The sequence below is a fragment of the Anser cygnoides genome, chromosome 2 (assembly GCF_040182565.1).
Source record: "Anser cygnoides isolate HZ-2024a breed goose chromosome 2, Taihu_goose_T2T_genome, whole genome shotgun sequence".
NCBI lineage: Eukaryota > Metazoa > Chordata > Aves > Anseriformes > Anatidae > Anser > Anser cygnoides.
Window position 1 is genome coordinate 69,002,403 of NC_089874.1, and position 17,371 is coordinate 69,019,773.

At 37.7% G+C, this 17,371-nt stretch overlaps 1 protein-coding gene across 4 annotated transcripts in view; it reads right to left on the reverse strand.

Moving 5' to 3' along the window:
• The window catches only part of UBP1 (upstream binding protein 1), a 39,025-nt gene that overhangs the window by 13,959 nt on the left and 7,695 nt on the right, over positions 1 to 17,371 (reverse strand). For 3 of the 4 annotated variants that reach the window (XM_013190405.3, XM_013190404.3, XM_013190406.3), the window contains exons 2-8: positions 15,345 to 15,496; positions 8,341 to 8,417; positions 5,600 to 5,705; positions 4,883 to 4,989; positions 3,061 to 3,213; positions 2,797 to 2,907; positions 2,154 to 2,261 (exon numbers count right to left, since the gene is read on the reverse strand). In XM_013190405.3, coding sequence (XP_013045859.1) covers positions 2,154 to 2,261; positions 2,797 to 2,907; positions 3,061 to 3,213; positions 4,883 to 4,989; positions 5,600 to 5,705; positions 8,341 to 8,417; positions 15,345 to 15,496 — 814 coding nt within the window. The remainder of the gene's footprint in view (positions 1 to 2,153; positions 2,262 to 2,796; positions 2,908 to 3,060; positions 3,214 to 4,882; positions 4,990 to 5,599; positions 5,706 to 8,340; positions 8,418 to 15,344; positions 15,497 to 17,371) is intronic. The other variant, XM_013190407.3, reaches the window with a different exon arrangement.

The following is a 17,371-nucleotide window of genomic DNA, read 5'->3' on the forward strand; positions in this document are numbered from 1 at the left end:
TATTCTTACATTAACTATGGTATGAAATATGGTATTTTTAAGGTCCTAGTCATTTTTAATGGTTTTGTTAATGAAAAATCATTGTCATGATGGAACAGACCGTGTGTTATATTTGCAGATTAAATCAAGTTAGCAAAGCTGGAAGTGTTTCATCATACAGGAATAAAATTCAAAATGGCCTGAACAAACTGAACAAGTGATCTCAAGGCAGAATTTTATCAAGGGCAAATGCAAAACAGGAAGAGTCAGCTGCAGAATTATGAGAACTGAAAAGCTGTAAGTAGCTGTTATTCCACAATAGCCTGTGGGTCATTGCTCACCCAATTCATATTGAAATCAACGTGTATGACAACACCACAGAAAAAGCAAGCAATTTTGATATATAGATACAGCATTACATGACCCACAAACCAAGTAATCTTTCCAATTCTCTTGACACTGGTAAGGCTTAAGCTGTGCTCAGTTTTAGGTACCATGGAGCAAAAATGACGTGGACCACTGCACAGCATACAGAGCAGAAAAAAGATGCTTGATCACAGGCATCATCAACAAACTACTACTGGAAGTGGGGGGAGACATTAAGAAAATCAGGGTGCTCAAAGCTTAAGTGAAGCAAAGCCTTAAGGAAGATGACTATTCTGTAAATGCAGGAAGTGAAGAAATACACTCTTTATATTCATCACAAGTCCAGTACTAGCTGCCCTAGCTCAATATTTCTTCACTGTGATTAGGGTAACACTTTAACTTACTATTTCAAGAGATTTGTAGAGAGGTTGCTAAGAAGTTTAGACAACTTCCAAGAATTGTTTGGCTATAGTTTGTCCTAATTGCAACAACTGATTTGTCACAACTCTGTAAAGTACCTTCTATTATCCTTCCTATAAGCAATAATTATTTCAATGAAGTACTTACAACAAGAAGAGATGAAAGCAAGGGAGGAAAGAAGAGAGTAAAAATCTCTCCAAGGAGCAGGATCAAGAAACGCTTCAGACTTTCTTCAGAAGCAAAAGTGCTAAAATCCTGCTTTCTCCTGTCTATACCTCTCCCCACCACCTCAGGCCATCTGCAACTAATAAAAGAATGCCTGCACTGCCAAAGAATCCTAAAGGTGCATCTTAAAAGATAGAAAACAACAAAACAAAACAAGACCCACAGCCAAGAATAGTAGCAGGTAAATTCAAGACAGCTCTGTGCTTACAGTAGTTCTGGGGAGGGGGTGGGGGGGAATCCCCCAAGGAACCCATATCACTTAATACTGCTCCCCCCCCCCAATTACATGGTTTATAAGCAAACAAGAGGCACACACTGAATACTTTATAATCTAAACCCTACACATCATTTTAAAAGATCATAAATGCAAAACTAACGTCTGAGAGACAAGAGTCAGGCAGCCATTGGCTAAGTGCTGCTGGAAAGAACTGTAACCACAATGTTTCTGTTCAAAGAACAGTCAAATAAATGTATTCCACAGACAGGCTATTAATAGACATTTTGACTTTGCCAAATGGAAGATGTAGGATGGTTTCTCGTCTTAACAATTACTAGGGTCTTGATATTCACCTTACAAAACAACACACAGAAAATCTGTAACGCTGAGCCTTACAGGAAGAGTGTGCAGGATGTATCTTAGATTTGTTTTGGGAGGTACGTACAGGGTTAGTGCACACACAGTGACTAACTGCTCTGAACTGCATTAAACCTGCTTGGAGCACAAGATGTAGATGGTGAAAGGAAAAATCGGTAAAAATCTGCAACACTACATGTCATTTTAAAAATACTGATGTACATGGAAACATATCGAATGTAAACAGAAATATGGGACAAAACATTTTGACTAAATTTCACTGTTCTTATTTCCACTAATTACATACATACAGGAAAGCAAAAAGATATTTCACTTTAAAGTCGCATAAACTGGAAGCTCTTTACTTTTGAAAGTCACACAGTCTCTCTGCAACAATTTATCTTAAGTGTTAGATTTAGGAAGGATTCCTTTGCTAAAAACCAACATGGAGCAATTGGTATACATAAAAGTGAATAAAATTAAGGCACAGCAATCAAAATATTTTTACTTTATATAATGGAAGTTTCTCCTATATCTAACACTGCACAAGGTATCTTGCACAATGAAAAGATAAGCAGAAGTCCCTTACACTGCCTCGCTTTGCCAGAGAATCACCGTAGTCTGCTGGCAAAGTCCGCTTGCTGGACTTTTTCTGCTCATGTTCAACTGCATCTTCAATTATAGGCTCAAGCCTCATCTGGACAAACACCAAAGATTTGGATCAATTTCTTTTCATTATACAGTGAGGAAAGATCTAAAAGCCTTTTAAAAACTTCTGAAATCTTTAGAAAACTCTACAGAACTCACTGGTGTTTAAATAAAATGAAAATGCAAAAACCTATTGAGGCTCTGGCCTTATATTACATAATCTACAAAAAAAAAACACCACAGTTTGAAGCTCAAACTTAGCAGATAATTAAATTCTAGATTCCCCCTCCCCTTTTTTTAAAGGCTTTTCAGCTGCAAGGTTTTTAGATCTGTACCAAAAGACTTGCTCTAGGATTCAATGCAGTCACTCATATAGCGTTCATTCTTAGAGTGTGTTAATACAAGCATCTATAATCTAAATGAGGTTTACTAAACAGAATCTTTAAATTTAACGTTGCTGTCCATTGGACAAGTTTGTCAAATACAGAGCCTATCTTTGTGTAAAACTACTTCTTCCCCAACCCTTCCAAGACTGCATCTATATATTTTCTCCTCAGCAAGCAGATACAATTCTTTTTTGTTACCTCTGTGAGAATTGTGGTGTCATACGAAGGCTGATACTTTTCTTTTTCGTGTGCAGTTCGTTTTTCCATCTTTTCTCTGTCTGTTTTCTGTTTCCTGTCTGCTCCTTTTGGCTAAAAATGAACAGTTACATGAACAAGAAAGCAGGTGGAAAACAGCTTTATAACTGAAATCTGATCTCAGAAGTCAAGCAGCAACATAAAGACGTCTCCCATCTTTATGAGAGCTTCTGAGAGACTTATTAAGTATCTGTTTTCTACTGTTACCTTAAAAACTTTAATTTGACAGCTGGCTGAATGCAGATGGTCTGTATATTCTCCATTTTCTGTCTGTTTAAACGTGTCAACCTGAATCCTAAAAGGAACTCCTTTCTCTCCTCCGTGTTTACGAGGGGTAAATTCAGTGCTGATACAATGTACCTGAAAAAATAAGCACACAGATAAGACCCTCAAAAGTGTCCTATACATGAATTTCATTAGGTGTTACCAACACCAAGTACATTTTTAAGGACAAGTAACATGACCCAGCCTATCTGAGGACCAAGCTGCATGACTATCTCTTTTTTTTCTGCCCATTTGCAAATGAAGCCAAAAACATTATACTTGAGTTGGCAGGGAAGAAGGGAAACAAGTGTGTGACTGAAATCTCTCCAAAAACCAGAAGGCATTATAGATTCTTATTAAATGAGAAATTGTAAGCTGTCACATTGGATCTTAAGAAAAATGTATGCGCATGACAACTGTATCTACCATGAATATAACAAAAACTTTTCAACATACTATTGTCAAATACGTTATACCTACAGTAAATTTGAGTTACTTGTAATGCTACTAAAACTACGGAAGGTCCTTGACTGGAAGAGTTTTTCATCTCACGTGAACACAGGGTATTTTCAAATATGCCCAACTTCCAGTAAAAGTCAACAGACTTTTAACCAGTATATAATTGCCTCAAATGCTTTTGAAACTACATCAGCCTAAAGACTGCATTTATCAGCTAGAAATAACCCTAAAAGATACCTAATGAGAAAATCAGTGCAACAGAAAGAGTAGTAATGAATCTCACTGGACAGCGCTCCTGATTTTTTGGTTGCTTCTGGAACATTAAACAAGTTAAACACCATGGACAGTAGCATACCTTGCGCTGCCAGATACCATGTGCAGTACTATTCTGCTTTCTATGGCCTTCCACAACAGAGAACCACAGACTAGAAACTGAAGCATAGCCAGAGCAGCTATGTCCTAATTGCCATGCTGCAATTATACTTGCATAATAAGAACCAATTTACCTCACACTTCTTCACAAAACACTATGTTTTAGTAATTGTGTAATTGTCACTATGTTTTAGTAATCGTGTAATTGTCACCAGAAAAAATGTCTTTGATTGCACCAGATCAAAGTTAATTTAGTGACAATGCTGAATTTAACCTATGGCAGCCTCAGTAAGAAAAATTGCTATCTCAAACTTTATACTATTTCTCCATAATAAAAACAAGTCTGATAAAAAGTAGGCTAAAAATTTGAATGCAAAACTGAACATTCTAAGCAAATTCCAAGGAAAGCACCTTCAATTGTCCTGAATATCAAATCAAAAAGTAAATAGCAAAAATCCTACTACAAGGAAGCCGACTGATACAAGAAACTTGTCTGAATGTTTAAAGACCTTATTTGTAGCACATTAACATTTTGTATCCTCAAGCCAAGCTTCTGCTGAAGCTCATCAATAGAACCGTGGGTCTCCCAACTAAAATAATTTATTAGTGACAGTTATTTAGGATAAGTGAATTTTAATACTCCATATAACTAAATATTTTAACCATGAAATCTTTCTTCAAAAAGCTTTTTGAAAACTTTTTGTTTTTAAAAGCTGCTTTTATAAGATCAAATTAAGTTGAAAAACCTAACCAGGAACCCTTATAGATTAGTCGCTATGAACCTGTGTTTCTTAAAAAGCTGATATTTAATGACTATCTCACAAATAAGAAACAAGAAACTCACATACACAAATATGCAACTTATGCAAATATACTATTGTTTGTGACCTGAAAGGCACCAAACACAGACATCCAGTCAAGTAAAGTTTCAAACCTGAATAAAAGCAGATGTACATTTTGTTGGATCCCACAAAAATTCAACTGCATTGAGCTGGCTTGGATTTGTCTTGATATCAATGACTCCAACAGACATTGGAATATCTGTATTAAAATAAGTAGTATATATTTTTAAATGATAATATTCCAAGAAAATACTAGAAATACATGCTATTACAAGGCTACCATGAGCATATGTGGGTAAGGGAGAAAATGTGGGCTTTGCCAGCTTAACCATAAACAGTTTCTCAGGACTGATCTGAAGAATCTTAGTAGACTTAACATACAAAGTGCTCAACATTTGGGAGCGTGTTTTGATTCCCCTCCTCCCCTGCCAGCCTGCCCACCCACCCACCTACAGCTTACGCACCAAAAACTATAAAGTTATGCAAAATAAAGAAACCATGTTGGAGCCATTTCCACAGTCTGCTTTTATCTGTGTTCTCCTAATTACTGTAATATTTAGGAATCAAAATTACAAAGAGTGCTAAATGTATAAAGTTGCAGAATTGCAATCTTACCTCTGCAACACTTAAAGGTTTTAAAAGAATGTGAAAGTGGTAAGAACATTTTTGTTTGAAATACATTAAGAGAAAGTGGCACACGGAAAACTGGTCTGCATTTTTTTCATCAGTGTTAGCAGAAATATGACCACGTTCAATTTAAATGTGGGTATTTAATCTAATATAACTCCAACAGATAGAAACAATTATACCTAAGTCAAGAAGTCTGTCCCCAGGGCGGTTCCATTTCCATCCTTCTAGCTGCTGATGCTCTGTATATTGCAACCTTCTATCATGGAACACAACTCTTATAGTACTCTAATGAAGAAGAAAACAATCATTGGATGAGCCACAACATTACTATGTGTTCAGAAACAGCCTGAAGATAGACCACTAAAGCACTCTGAAACAGCCATAGTGCTGACAAATAGGTATTAACAACAACAACAAAACAGTTGACAACTATCAGTATCCCAAAGTATTCTAGAATACAGAAATAAAACTGAACAGCAGGAAAACCTGGTAAAAGTGCAAAAAGAAATTTACATCTTATTGCATATTCTAAGGGTCACTATAAGTTATGCGCAGCAAACAGAGCAACACTGACAGCACAGTATCAATTCTGTATACTACATACACTTGTTATAGAAAACTTGTTTAGAAAGCAAAAGCCTTCATTTATTCTGAAAAGGGGTGAATACAGTTTGACCATTTTTTAATGGGAAATTTTGTGAAATACTGTAGAAAGTTTTAAGAAATTAATAAAAAAATCTTCCTAGTACTTATAAACATATTTACAATAAATCTTACTTTAGTTAATAGCAAGGAATAATAAACAACTTCCAAACTATTTGAACTATTCTACCTAAAATATTCATTTAAAGATACTAGGATTTGATTAACTTTAATCAGCTAGAAGCAATTATCCAGCAATACCTATTTTTGTGACCAGTTCTGCTACAACTGTGCTCTTAACCATATTAAAGAAATTTCTATTTTGCTATATAAACGCAAATACAAAGCAATTTGTTGCACAGAAGAAAAAAATATATATTGTATTTATGAATTAATACTGAATGAACAAAACAGACAATTTTTTTAAAGTCTTTTCTTTCATTTCTACAGTCGTATTAATAGTGGACAAAAGTGGTAAAAACAAAACCAAACGTACAACTTTTAAATGAAGTGCCTCTTCAAGATACATTACATTTCCTTAGTTTTATTTTAAAGGTAACAGAAAGCGCATATGCATACACACAAACACACCACCCCTTTTTCACTGCACTGTTTGACAGCTATGAAGCTTCAAAGTATCTGGAGCCACTTTCACCAGCATGAAATGTCTTCTTTGTTCAAGTTCTGAGATTCCAGTATTTAAGTTTCCTAAATGGAAGTTTTTTTTCTGATGCAGCACCACAACATCTTGCTGTAAGAAAGTTTCCTTTTTTCAACTCTTACATTGCTTTGTCCTATTCTACCTACCAAATGATTCATAACCAATATATGAAGCTATCATACGGCAGCAGAGAGATTCTCCAAAGCTATATGGAAATAGCACCTAAGGGGGCAAAATATGCAGCAGGCTTATTACATCGAGTCAAAATGCCAGGCTGTAAAGTTTTAATTGCAGAGCTCACAAATCCCAATTTTATGCTTGTGCTTAAAACTTCTTGAAATTATCCCTGAACAAGCATCCCACAGACAAGTAAGAGCAAGGCATAGGACTACAAAAGCCAGCCAAATTTCACCGATGATACACACCAAAGCTGACAGGTAAAGACTCAGTCTCCCCCAGACACACCATTCTGATGTAATTTTGCAGTACCATTGTCAAAGTAACTTTATTGAAAAGATGTTTCCTTCTTCCCCCAATAAAAAACACGAATAAGATTTTTTTTTTGGAAAATCTGATAAAAGTTATCAGATGCTTAAGAGAAAGATCCAATCCCCCCAGTAATTATTTTAATAATTTGTACCACGAATTGGACATTTTTCACTGTACCTCATTCTTATACTTTGTGCAGTACCTCCAATTCACAGTATCCTTCTGATAATATTAAAGCATAAGGAAAGAAATATGGATTAAGTACAGGAGTTCAGCTACAGGACAAACTGTTCATTGAGCAGCAGAATTAGACAGGTCCATGGAGTTCCTATGAATTAATCTCCTATGTGTCAATATCTCACTGTTCCAAAAACCACAGGTTGGGCTACGTGCATTTTCCATGACATCTATTAATAAACATGCTCACTACACTTCCTCTTCTTTCTGAGTTACCCTCTAGCTTCCTTCCACACCTCCTAATGAAATGGAAAAAGAGATGGCTCAGAAGACATTGGATACACATCTACAGACAAGTAGGTATCAAGCCTAACATGGAAAAAAAAAAAAAAGCTGACTTCAGTACACACAAGCACTCTATGCACTGGATTTTTTTCTTTTAATATTACTGGTCAACAGTCACTCAACAAGTAGCTAGTGTTGGCAGAAAAAAAACCACAATCATAAAATATATAGCCTCTGTATTGGATTTATCTAACCTAACTTCAGATATATATGAGTTCAACACTGTTACCACAGTCTTCCTTTTACTGCTCAGAAACACACAGGTACATTTAGTGGAGATGCATCTCACCTTAAAGCAGATCAGACTGCACACTGCACAAAGGCTAAATGAAGTGACTAGCTCACCTTCAGTTATCTAAAGATACATGAAATGAACTCATTCATAAAAGGGGAAATGCATACATATATAATCTTTTAATTTGTAGTAAATCTGAAACCAAAACCCAACAAAACTAAGCACTAGGATCTACTGTGCCTACTTTCATTGGTCAGATCAGCTAGTCCATCTCCCTCCATGAGTCAGTGTACAATAAAAGGTTAAATACTACTCTCTACATATGCAATCAGTAGAGGTTTGTTAGTAACACTATCTAGAGAACTTCTCACCTTCACCAGTTTTCCATTGATTTCTGGTATGTCTCCAGCTTTCCGATTATCTAGCATCCGTATTTCGTAGGACTGACCTATAAAGAAAAAAAATTTTGTATGAACGGAACAGTCAGATCACAAAGCCATTTTGTGTTTAATGCACACAAATTAGCCTCTGGTTCATACATGGTACACAAGAATAACAGTACCTGAAACTTCACACCTGAATTTGAACCTGAAGGTTCACTTCACAGCACAGGAATTGGTGCAACAACAATTTTTTTTTTGATTCACGTAAAACTACAGATACTTCCAAAGCGTAAGTATTTCATTTCAAGTGCAGGTACTTTTTTTCTGGTGCATTTCTGTTTTTTTTTTTCCCCAGAAAAAAGTTCACCATAAAAGCTGAATTCTGTTATTTTTGAAATTTATGAAAGGCAACATACCAAGAACCACTGTCTAGTCTTCTGAAACAATGCTGAATGCAAGAAATGAGTTTTTATAACTCTTCATACAAAACATACTGCTCTCCCATGTTTAATTTTGTCCATGTACCTGTTACCTTTGTATGATCTTTGGGCTTCGCATGATTTCAGAAATAAGCATTTAAAAGAGCTTGTTACCAATTATTTCATATGAGTGAACCCATTCTTCTAGTCAATATGACAAACTGTTGTGTTCAAAACAGAGAAGGCTAAAATATACCGTAACTACAGCAACTTTTTCTTCCAATGTGCGCAGCACATATTCATTTGCAAAATCATGCTTCCCTTAGTAAAGTACAGGATAAAATAATACTTCAAGAGATTCACTGAGATCACTTGCAGTACATGCGTTGCCTTCTGTATTACCCTCCAAACAGTCTTCACATTCTATTATTTCCTGCACTTAAAAGATATTTATTGGCCTGCCCTACAAGAATCAGCTGTTTTTCCTCTGTGAATAAGCAAATGATTTCTTCAACTCCTTTCACAGTTCCATCAATTGATGTTACCTTCAACTACGAAGTAGGGGGTTTTGGTTTTGCTGTAACACATTTAGCCTATTTATGTACATACACTATATACCTGCAGGCTTTTTTTTACCCCAGCAACATTTGAATATTAGTAACATAAATCTATATAAAAATTAAATGTACCTAGTGCAGCTGAGCAAAGCAACAGATTATTTCAACTCCTATATTTATATGGACTTTTTTTCCTGTTATCAAGATTTATTCAATTACCAGTGTTATTTTATTCACATGGAAATATAATACATGCAAGTCCATCTGAGTGTATACACAGCATTTGGATTTTTTAAATTCAGAACTACTAATAAAATTCCTGCAAAACTTTCTCTGTTCTCCTCCACCACTGTTTTGAAAGGGTGAAAAAGAAAAACTATCCGGATCACTTGCACTACAAGTGTTGCTCACCTTTTTTTTTGTAACATTTTAGGTACAAAATAGCATTAAAAGAGAAGATTTGATGAAGGCAATAATCAAGGAATATGAGAGACTCAAAAATGCAAAAATGGCATTAGTGAGTTTTTGAGACAAAGGGAAAGATACATTCCATTCTCGAGTTTTGGACACGTAGCTGCTTTGAAAGTATGAAAAGCAGTACAGCACTACTCATTTCAATGCTGAGCACTCTGCTCTTTCCTCAAAAGCAGTCACAGGAACAATGCAACATAGGGCGCTAGGAAGTTTAACTGCCGAAGTTTAACACTGGAACTGTGGTAGTACCCTCTTTCACAAAAATAACATCATCACAGAATAGTTAAGGTTGGAAGAGACCTCTGGAGGTCATCTGGTCCAACCTTTCTGTTCAAGCAGGGACACCTAGAGCTGGCTGCCCAGGACCAAGTCCAAACAACTTTTAAATTACCTCCATAGATGGGGACTCTATAACCTCTCTGGGCGACCTGTGCCAGTGCCCCGTTATCCACAATATAAAGAGGAGCATCCCAACGTTCAAAGGAAACCTGTGTTTCAGTTTGTGCCCACTGCCTCTTGTCCTGTCACTGGCCAGAACTGAAAAGAAACCGGCTTCATCATCTTTGCACCCTCCCTTGTCGCATCTGTACATAAGACCCCCCCCAAGCCTTCTCTTCTCCCAGCTCCCTTGGCTTTTCTTCATCAGAGAGCTGCTCCAGTCCCTCCATCATCTTTGTGACCCTTCTCTGGACTCTTTCCAGTATGTACATGTCTCTCTTGCACAGGGGAGCCCAGAAAAGGACAAAGAACTTCCAGTGTGGCCTCACCCATGCTGAGTAGAGGGGAAGGATCACCTCCGATGACCTGCTGACAATACTTTACCTAATGCAGACCAGGACACCATTTGCCGCCTTTGCTACAAGAACACCTTGCTGGCTCTTTTTCAGTTTGGTGCCTGCCAGGCCCCCCCCGAGTCCTTTTCTGTCAAGCTGCTTTCCAGTTGGGTGGCCCCCAGCATGTACTGGTGCATGAGGTTGTTCCCCCCCCGCCAGGTGCAGGACTTGACACTTGTGCTTGCTGAACTATCAAAGGTTGCTGTCAGGCTGTTTTTCCAGCCTGACAAGATGCCTCTGGATGGCAGCATGATCTTCTGGTGTATCAGCCACTCCTCCCGGTTTGTGTCACCTGAAAACTCACTAAGGGTGAACTCTGCCCCAGCATCCAAGTCATTAATGAAGATGTTAAACAGGAATGGACCCAATATTGGCCATGTCTTCTATTTCCACGTCTTATGTCATCAGGGCCCCTGTCCTTCACTGTTTTCTCTAGTCTTCCTTTTGCCACATACATACATACAGTAGCTCTTCTTGTTGCCTTTGACATTACTGCCCAGACTGAATTCCAGCTGGTATTTAGCTTTCCTCAACTTCATCCCCGCATGCTCAGACAGTGTCTCTGTATTCCTCCTAGGTTACCCGTTCCTGTTCCCACCTGCTGTGTACTTCCTTTTTATGTTTGAGTTTGGCCAGGAGCTCCTTGTTCATCCATGCAGACCTCCTGGCATTTTTACTTGACTTCCTGCATGTTGGGATTGACTGCTCTTGAGGTGGGAAGCAATGACCCTTGCACAGTAACCAGCTTTCTTGACCCCCCATTTCCTCCAAGGCCTTATCCCATGGAACTCTACCAAGAAGATCCTTGAAGAGGCCCAAGTCTGCTCTCCTGAAGTCCAGTGATGTGATCTTGCTTCCTACCCTGCTCCTCTCAGGATCCTGAACTCCACCATCACAGGGTCAATACAGCCGAGGTTGCCTTCAACCTTCGCATCCTCAACAAGCCCTTCATTATTGTGAGTATGAGCTCTTAGCCGAGCACTAATTAAACCTCACTAGCTTCTCTGTCATTTGCATCAGTAAGTTGTTATTGATGTTCTCCAGGAACCTCCTCGATTGTTATGCCCTGCTGTGCCCTCAAGCAGAAAGATACCAGGCTGGTTGAAGTCCCTGATGAGGATCAAGGCCTGTGAATGTAAGGCTACTTCTGGCTGCTACACAGGGCCTCATCTACTTGTTCTTCCTGGTCAGGTGGCCTGTAGCAGGCACTCACTACAATGTCTGGTGTTTAATCCTTATCCATAAACTCTCAGGTGGCTCATCATCTGTCCCCAGTCTTCAGGCATTCCAGTTATTCCTCCCCATAAATGGAAACAGCATCTTCTCACCTCCCTGCCCCGTCTTTCCTAAAAAGTGTGTATCATTGCATTGCAAGCCATCCTACCCTGTCTCTGTGATCCCAACAAGATCATTGCCCTAAAATTGCACAAAGACTTCTAATTCATCACATCTGCTCCCCATGCTGCATGCATTATTGCCCATGCACTTCAGAAAGGCATCCTACCACGCCAATTTTCCAGAAGGGGGTTGGGGTTTCCCCATAACTGTGCTTTGTAAACATTTCCTTTCTCCATGCATATACTGGAGGTGACTCTGTTTATGCCAGCCTTGTTTTGTTTATTTTTTTTTGTTCTCTTTTAGTCACATCACTCCAGGCCCTTTGCTCATCAACACTGTCCATCACTCCCCCACAGAGCTGCTTGTAACTTTCCCTCTCCCATCATTCCTAGCTAGAGTGCTCCTTACCTACACACTTCCCCTTTAACAGCAATTCTCTTCCATGCCACTCCTGCTTTTTGAGGATACACACATCTAGCAGAACAGCAGCCAGCTTAGAATACTGACCTAACACCTACAAAACACATTCTCCACGGACTTATTTAACAGATGTTAGTTCATAAGAACCTTGCATACCCCTGAGCAACCATAATCACTCCAAGATCTGAACTTCTAGAATCAACTTTAACTGAAAACCTAATCACTTAAAATATTCTATTAGCTATTCCAATTAAAATACTTACTGACAGAGGGTAAAATCAGAGCTTACCTAAGTATTCCATTAGGAAATGTCTTAGCTTAACAGACAGGGCAAACATTCCCTTTGCCTCTGGAATTCCCGATCAGAATATGCTAAGACAACTGCTGATGAAGTTGAAGAGGCTATCACGTCTCTATGGTACTCCCCCTACTCACAATCCTCTTGAAAATGATTTAAGCAAGAGACTGTCTGATAACGGGGCTGAACTAGAAACCAGAAAAATGAAGTGACCGGGATTAAAATCACTCCTTTTCTAGATGATTTAATCCAACTTATACTGATACAGATGTCAGTGTAATAACTTGTAGTAGTGTAAACTACAAAATATGACCAGAACTATTTAGATCCCTATTTTAAACTGACTTCAGTGTGAAAGATATCATCTCTCAAAACTATCCCATGATTAATATTTTAGTACGTAGGGTTTGTACTAACAGCTGAGAGAGAAATTGTTAGGAAAAAAAAAAACATCTAGGCAGCAGAAGTATTTGTCTTTCCATCTGAAGTACTAGCACAAAAGAGAAGTTGGACAAGTGTTTGTTTCCAAATTTATTTTGAAAAAGGATATACCGATGCCTTTACTTTTCAACATCACGAAAAGTTACCTAGGACACTGAAAAACAGCAAAAGAACTTTGCAAAATAAACCTTTATATTAGAAGAGATTTTCAAGGCCTGATGAAACAATTACAGTTATTTCAGACAGCGCTACTTAAATAGCAAGCTCTTCTCAGAAGCCAGATAACACCTTTTTTTAAAAAAAACAAACAAAAAAGATTCATCAGCTTGCCATCTTGTGCTGGTTCCGCAGCAGGCTGAGCTGACCTTGAAGCTTTGTGTTTGGTCAGGGAGGCTGGATCCTGACACTGAAAGAACCAAAGTATATCTCTACAGATACAAAACTTTCAAGTTTTGTAAATAGTGCAAAGCATCTTGCTGGTCCAGCATAGTGCTGCAATTGCACTGTTTTTTCCTAAATGGAGGACGCAGGGTACAAGAAGTGATAAAAAATAAGGTAAAACTGACTAAGCAAATTGCTGAACTATACGATCGTAAGGTTTGCAAGAAACTATTAACAGCCTAACAAACTTACAATGCTCTCATTAGGAGACAAGTCAAGTAATGTTTAAAGCATATTTAGATGGATTAGCTGCTACAAGATGAAGCGCTTGGCAACTTTATTCCCATGGAAAGCTCACAATGATTCCTTGTCACCATCAAATTACATACAATCCAGCCCTCACAGATTTAAGGGGCCCAGTACACAGTTCAACATTTTCAAGCACTAGTAATGCATCATCAGACATTCACACTACAAGTAGTAACATTTCAACTTGAGCAAAAAGGCTGTATTATCAAAAATACACAGGTAAAATACACACATTCTATAATCTAGTTAAGCAATTAAGTTAAGTATCTCACCAAAACTAGTGAAAATTCACCACTACATATTTTAACCTGTCCTCTTAAACTGCACAATAAAGCTGTACACTGCTCAGAGAACTACACAAGAACTAAAATGATTAATTGTAGCGAAACGTGACAGGATAGGAGGTATACATTTTGTATGAAAAATAAAAATAAATAATAATAATAACAATAATAATAATAAAACTGTGCTGCAGAACCATGCCTTCTAATTATAGTGCTGTCTATTAAGAGATTTTTGGGTCCAAGTACACAAAGAAAAGAAAAAGCAAAACCAAAAACATAGAAACAGTGAACCTACAGCATTAGAGCTGGGGTAGGTAGGGAAGAGTGTACAGAGCCCATCAGTATAGTCTATAAAATGTGGAAAAAAATGTGAAATGAATCAGAGTTGAGTTCAGAATACTAGCTGACTCAACTTAGGACTTCAATGCCATTTCCAGAGGTCAGAGAGGTATTATCACATAGCAATGGCTACATTCAGATTATTTTGTTCAGCAGTCAGGGCCATCTGTAGAAGAAACATTTTTCATGCAAGTCAGCCACAGGCTATGAGGGAAAAAAAAAAGAGCAAGACTCACATGAGATATTTATCTGCTTAATTCTGATAAATGTATACAGACAAAAGTGTAATACACATGAACTGCAAAGGTAACCAAAAAGGTAGCTGCACTTGCATTTGTTTCAAACATGAGATTGTTCTGGGCAGGCATATACAGCTAAGCTGAGAGAGATCACAATGGCCTCTGTTACGCAAAACGTTTTGCTTAGGAACTGACATTTGAGCATTTACTATGACTTTTGAAGGCGTTTGAGCGGAAAAAACATCAGAAAAACACGATATGCAAATGTCATCCAATTACTTTGCTATTATTATTTAAGTTTAAACAGGAATGCAAAATTGGTTTTGTATTTTAAGCAATTATTACCACCTGAAGTTGTGTTGTCTTACCTAGGTTTGAGAAGTTGTATACTCCTAAAAATAAGTTATGTTTGTTTGATTTTATCGGGGGGCTGGGGAGTAGAGGATGGAGCAGGGAAGACACAGAACAGAAAAAAATGAAACAGCCTATATGAACAGAATAATGATAACTATAGCTATGAATGTGCCACATGGACAAAACAAGATGAGTAAACAAGATATCCAAACTCACTTTTTTCAAGATATGAAACAAATCTAGTTTTAAGATTTGTATCATAAGCTGCTTTCACTGTAGCTATTCCTGCAACATATGCATACCAACCTTGATTCAAGTATGTAAGAGTTTCATCATATAATTTTACTGCCGGAGATGTCGCAGCACACATAACATACTGGAAGGGTGGATGTTTGGTCTCATTTTCTGGAGGAAGGCTGGAATCCTCCTGTTTGAAAATAGGCAGTGCCAAAACATCACTGAAAAGAAAAAAAAGATAATTCTGTAAGACCATTGGCCCTGCTTTGCCTGAAGTTTAAAAAAAAGACTTACCTTTTTCTAACAATGTTTTGGGTTAGAATACATAAACAATGCTCTACGATCCAAGTAGACAATAAATACAGTTGTGCTTAGCCTCTGAAAATTTTATCTTTAGTTCCTGTCTCCACCGTAAAAAAGTTTATTTCTAACTTTTCACCTGTCTGTACATGCAAGCTTGCCTGATGTACGCGTAGCTGAGAGCAATGCATGTACTTTCTCCTTTGAAATAATATTTTCCCTTAAGTAAATCATACTGAAAATCCTTCTCCCTATTTTGTATAATTTTATTTAATGTATGAATTCTGTTGACACTGAGTATTTTTTCAATCTTAGTTGTTATTAGATTTTACCATACTGAGAATAATTAAGCAGCAGATTCATAAAACGTAAGTTACAGAAAGCATACACCAAAATTTGCTTCAGTTATTGCAGAAAACGAGACTGGCAAAACTTTCAATCTGCAGTTTCTGAAGTAAAAAGAGCATTCCAGGCTGCTGTTTTGTTTTCCTTGTAAACAGTAAAATATCAAAAATAAAACCTCAGAGATTAGTGCGTTCTACTCCATGATACTGTTCTAGCACTGAATTTTTTTTCTAGCACTGAATGATGAAATTCGTATATGCAGCTCCATGAAACCTTCTCTGAAGATTAGTTTCTAAACTGAAGTAAGATTTCTCAGGCAACCTCAGCTGTTCAGTTTTTAATCTAAACGTACTTTTTCTGTTTATTTCCTTTCCATTTATCACAGTCAGAGATGTAATATATTTTGCAAAAGAATTCTAAATGTCTTATCTGTATTATGCTATTATTTACTCTTTGTACCGTAAAGTTTTTGAAGTAAAATTATTTCTTGCCGTAACTCATTTCTGTGAGAGCTTGTTTTATAGGAAGGGAATTCTGTAATCGCTCTCGATTTTCAACTCATATCTGGAGACTCAGAAAGTATCAGTATAATAATCACTTTTTAAGAAGTGAAATTCCAGCCAATACATTTGTGTCAAAGAAGACCATAGTATAGTCTTGGTCTTAATAAATATGAAGTATTAGGAGTGCAGCTGGGGCACCCCAACATTTCTTTCAGAGCACATGCCACACGCAGCGAGGTAAAGCCCAGCCACATCATACACCACTACCCTGGGACCTGGAAGAAGCTACACTGACCTGAAAGAGGAAACACTTCTGAATGGTGAACAAGTCTAAGAAGTTTGCCTATATCTTGTACAGGCTTCATGGTCTCTCCCAAAAGTAATAACTAGAATTAAACAAGAAAAAAAAAAAAAAAAAGACATCCTCATGGGTTCCTTTCCACTAGGAGGGAACCACAGGAAATGCTACAAACAAGCATGAAGGCAGGAAGCTGTCCCAAAAGCACAGGACTCCTGCAGGACCATACCATAGTTACTGGTGATGCCAGGTTCCCAGACTGGAACCCCAAAGATGCTGTATTTCTTAACTAGCAATAAAGGAGGATAAGAAACACCCATATAAGAGAACTCTCCTATATGTATACAAAGAGTATAATGTATAAAAGAAAACAATCTGTTTATGAAGACAAAAGCAGCCAAACATACAGAGGTAGGACAGAAAACTTCACAGATCGGTGGACTACTACTTGAGGATGACTGAGAAGAACCACCCAGGTGCTTCACGCCTTCTTGCCAGTCAGAAGGGCAGCCCAACACAAGAGGGAGCACTGCAACAGGCCATTCCTCCTCAGAGAGAAGTCGTGTCCCAAGACAGGACTTGGGACAGCCTTAGGAGGCTTTGCCTGTGACACACTTCAGCACACAGAACACTGGTTGATGTTTTTATGA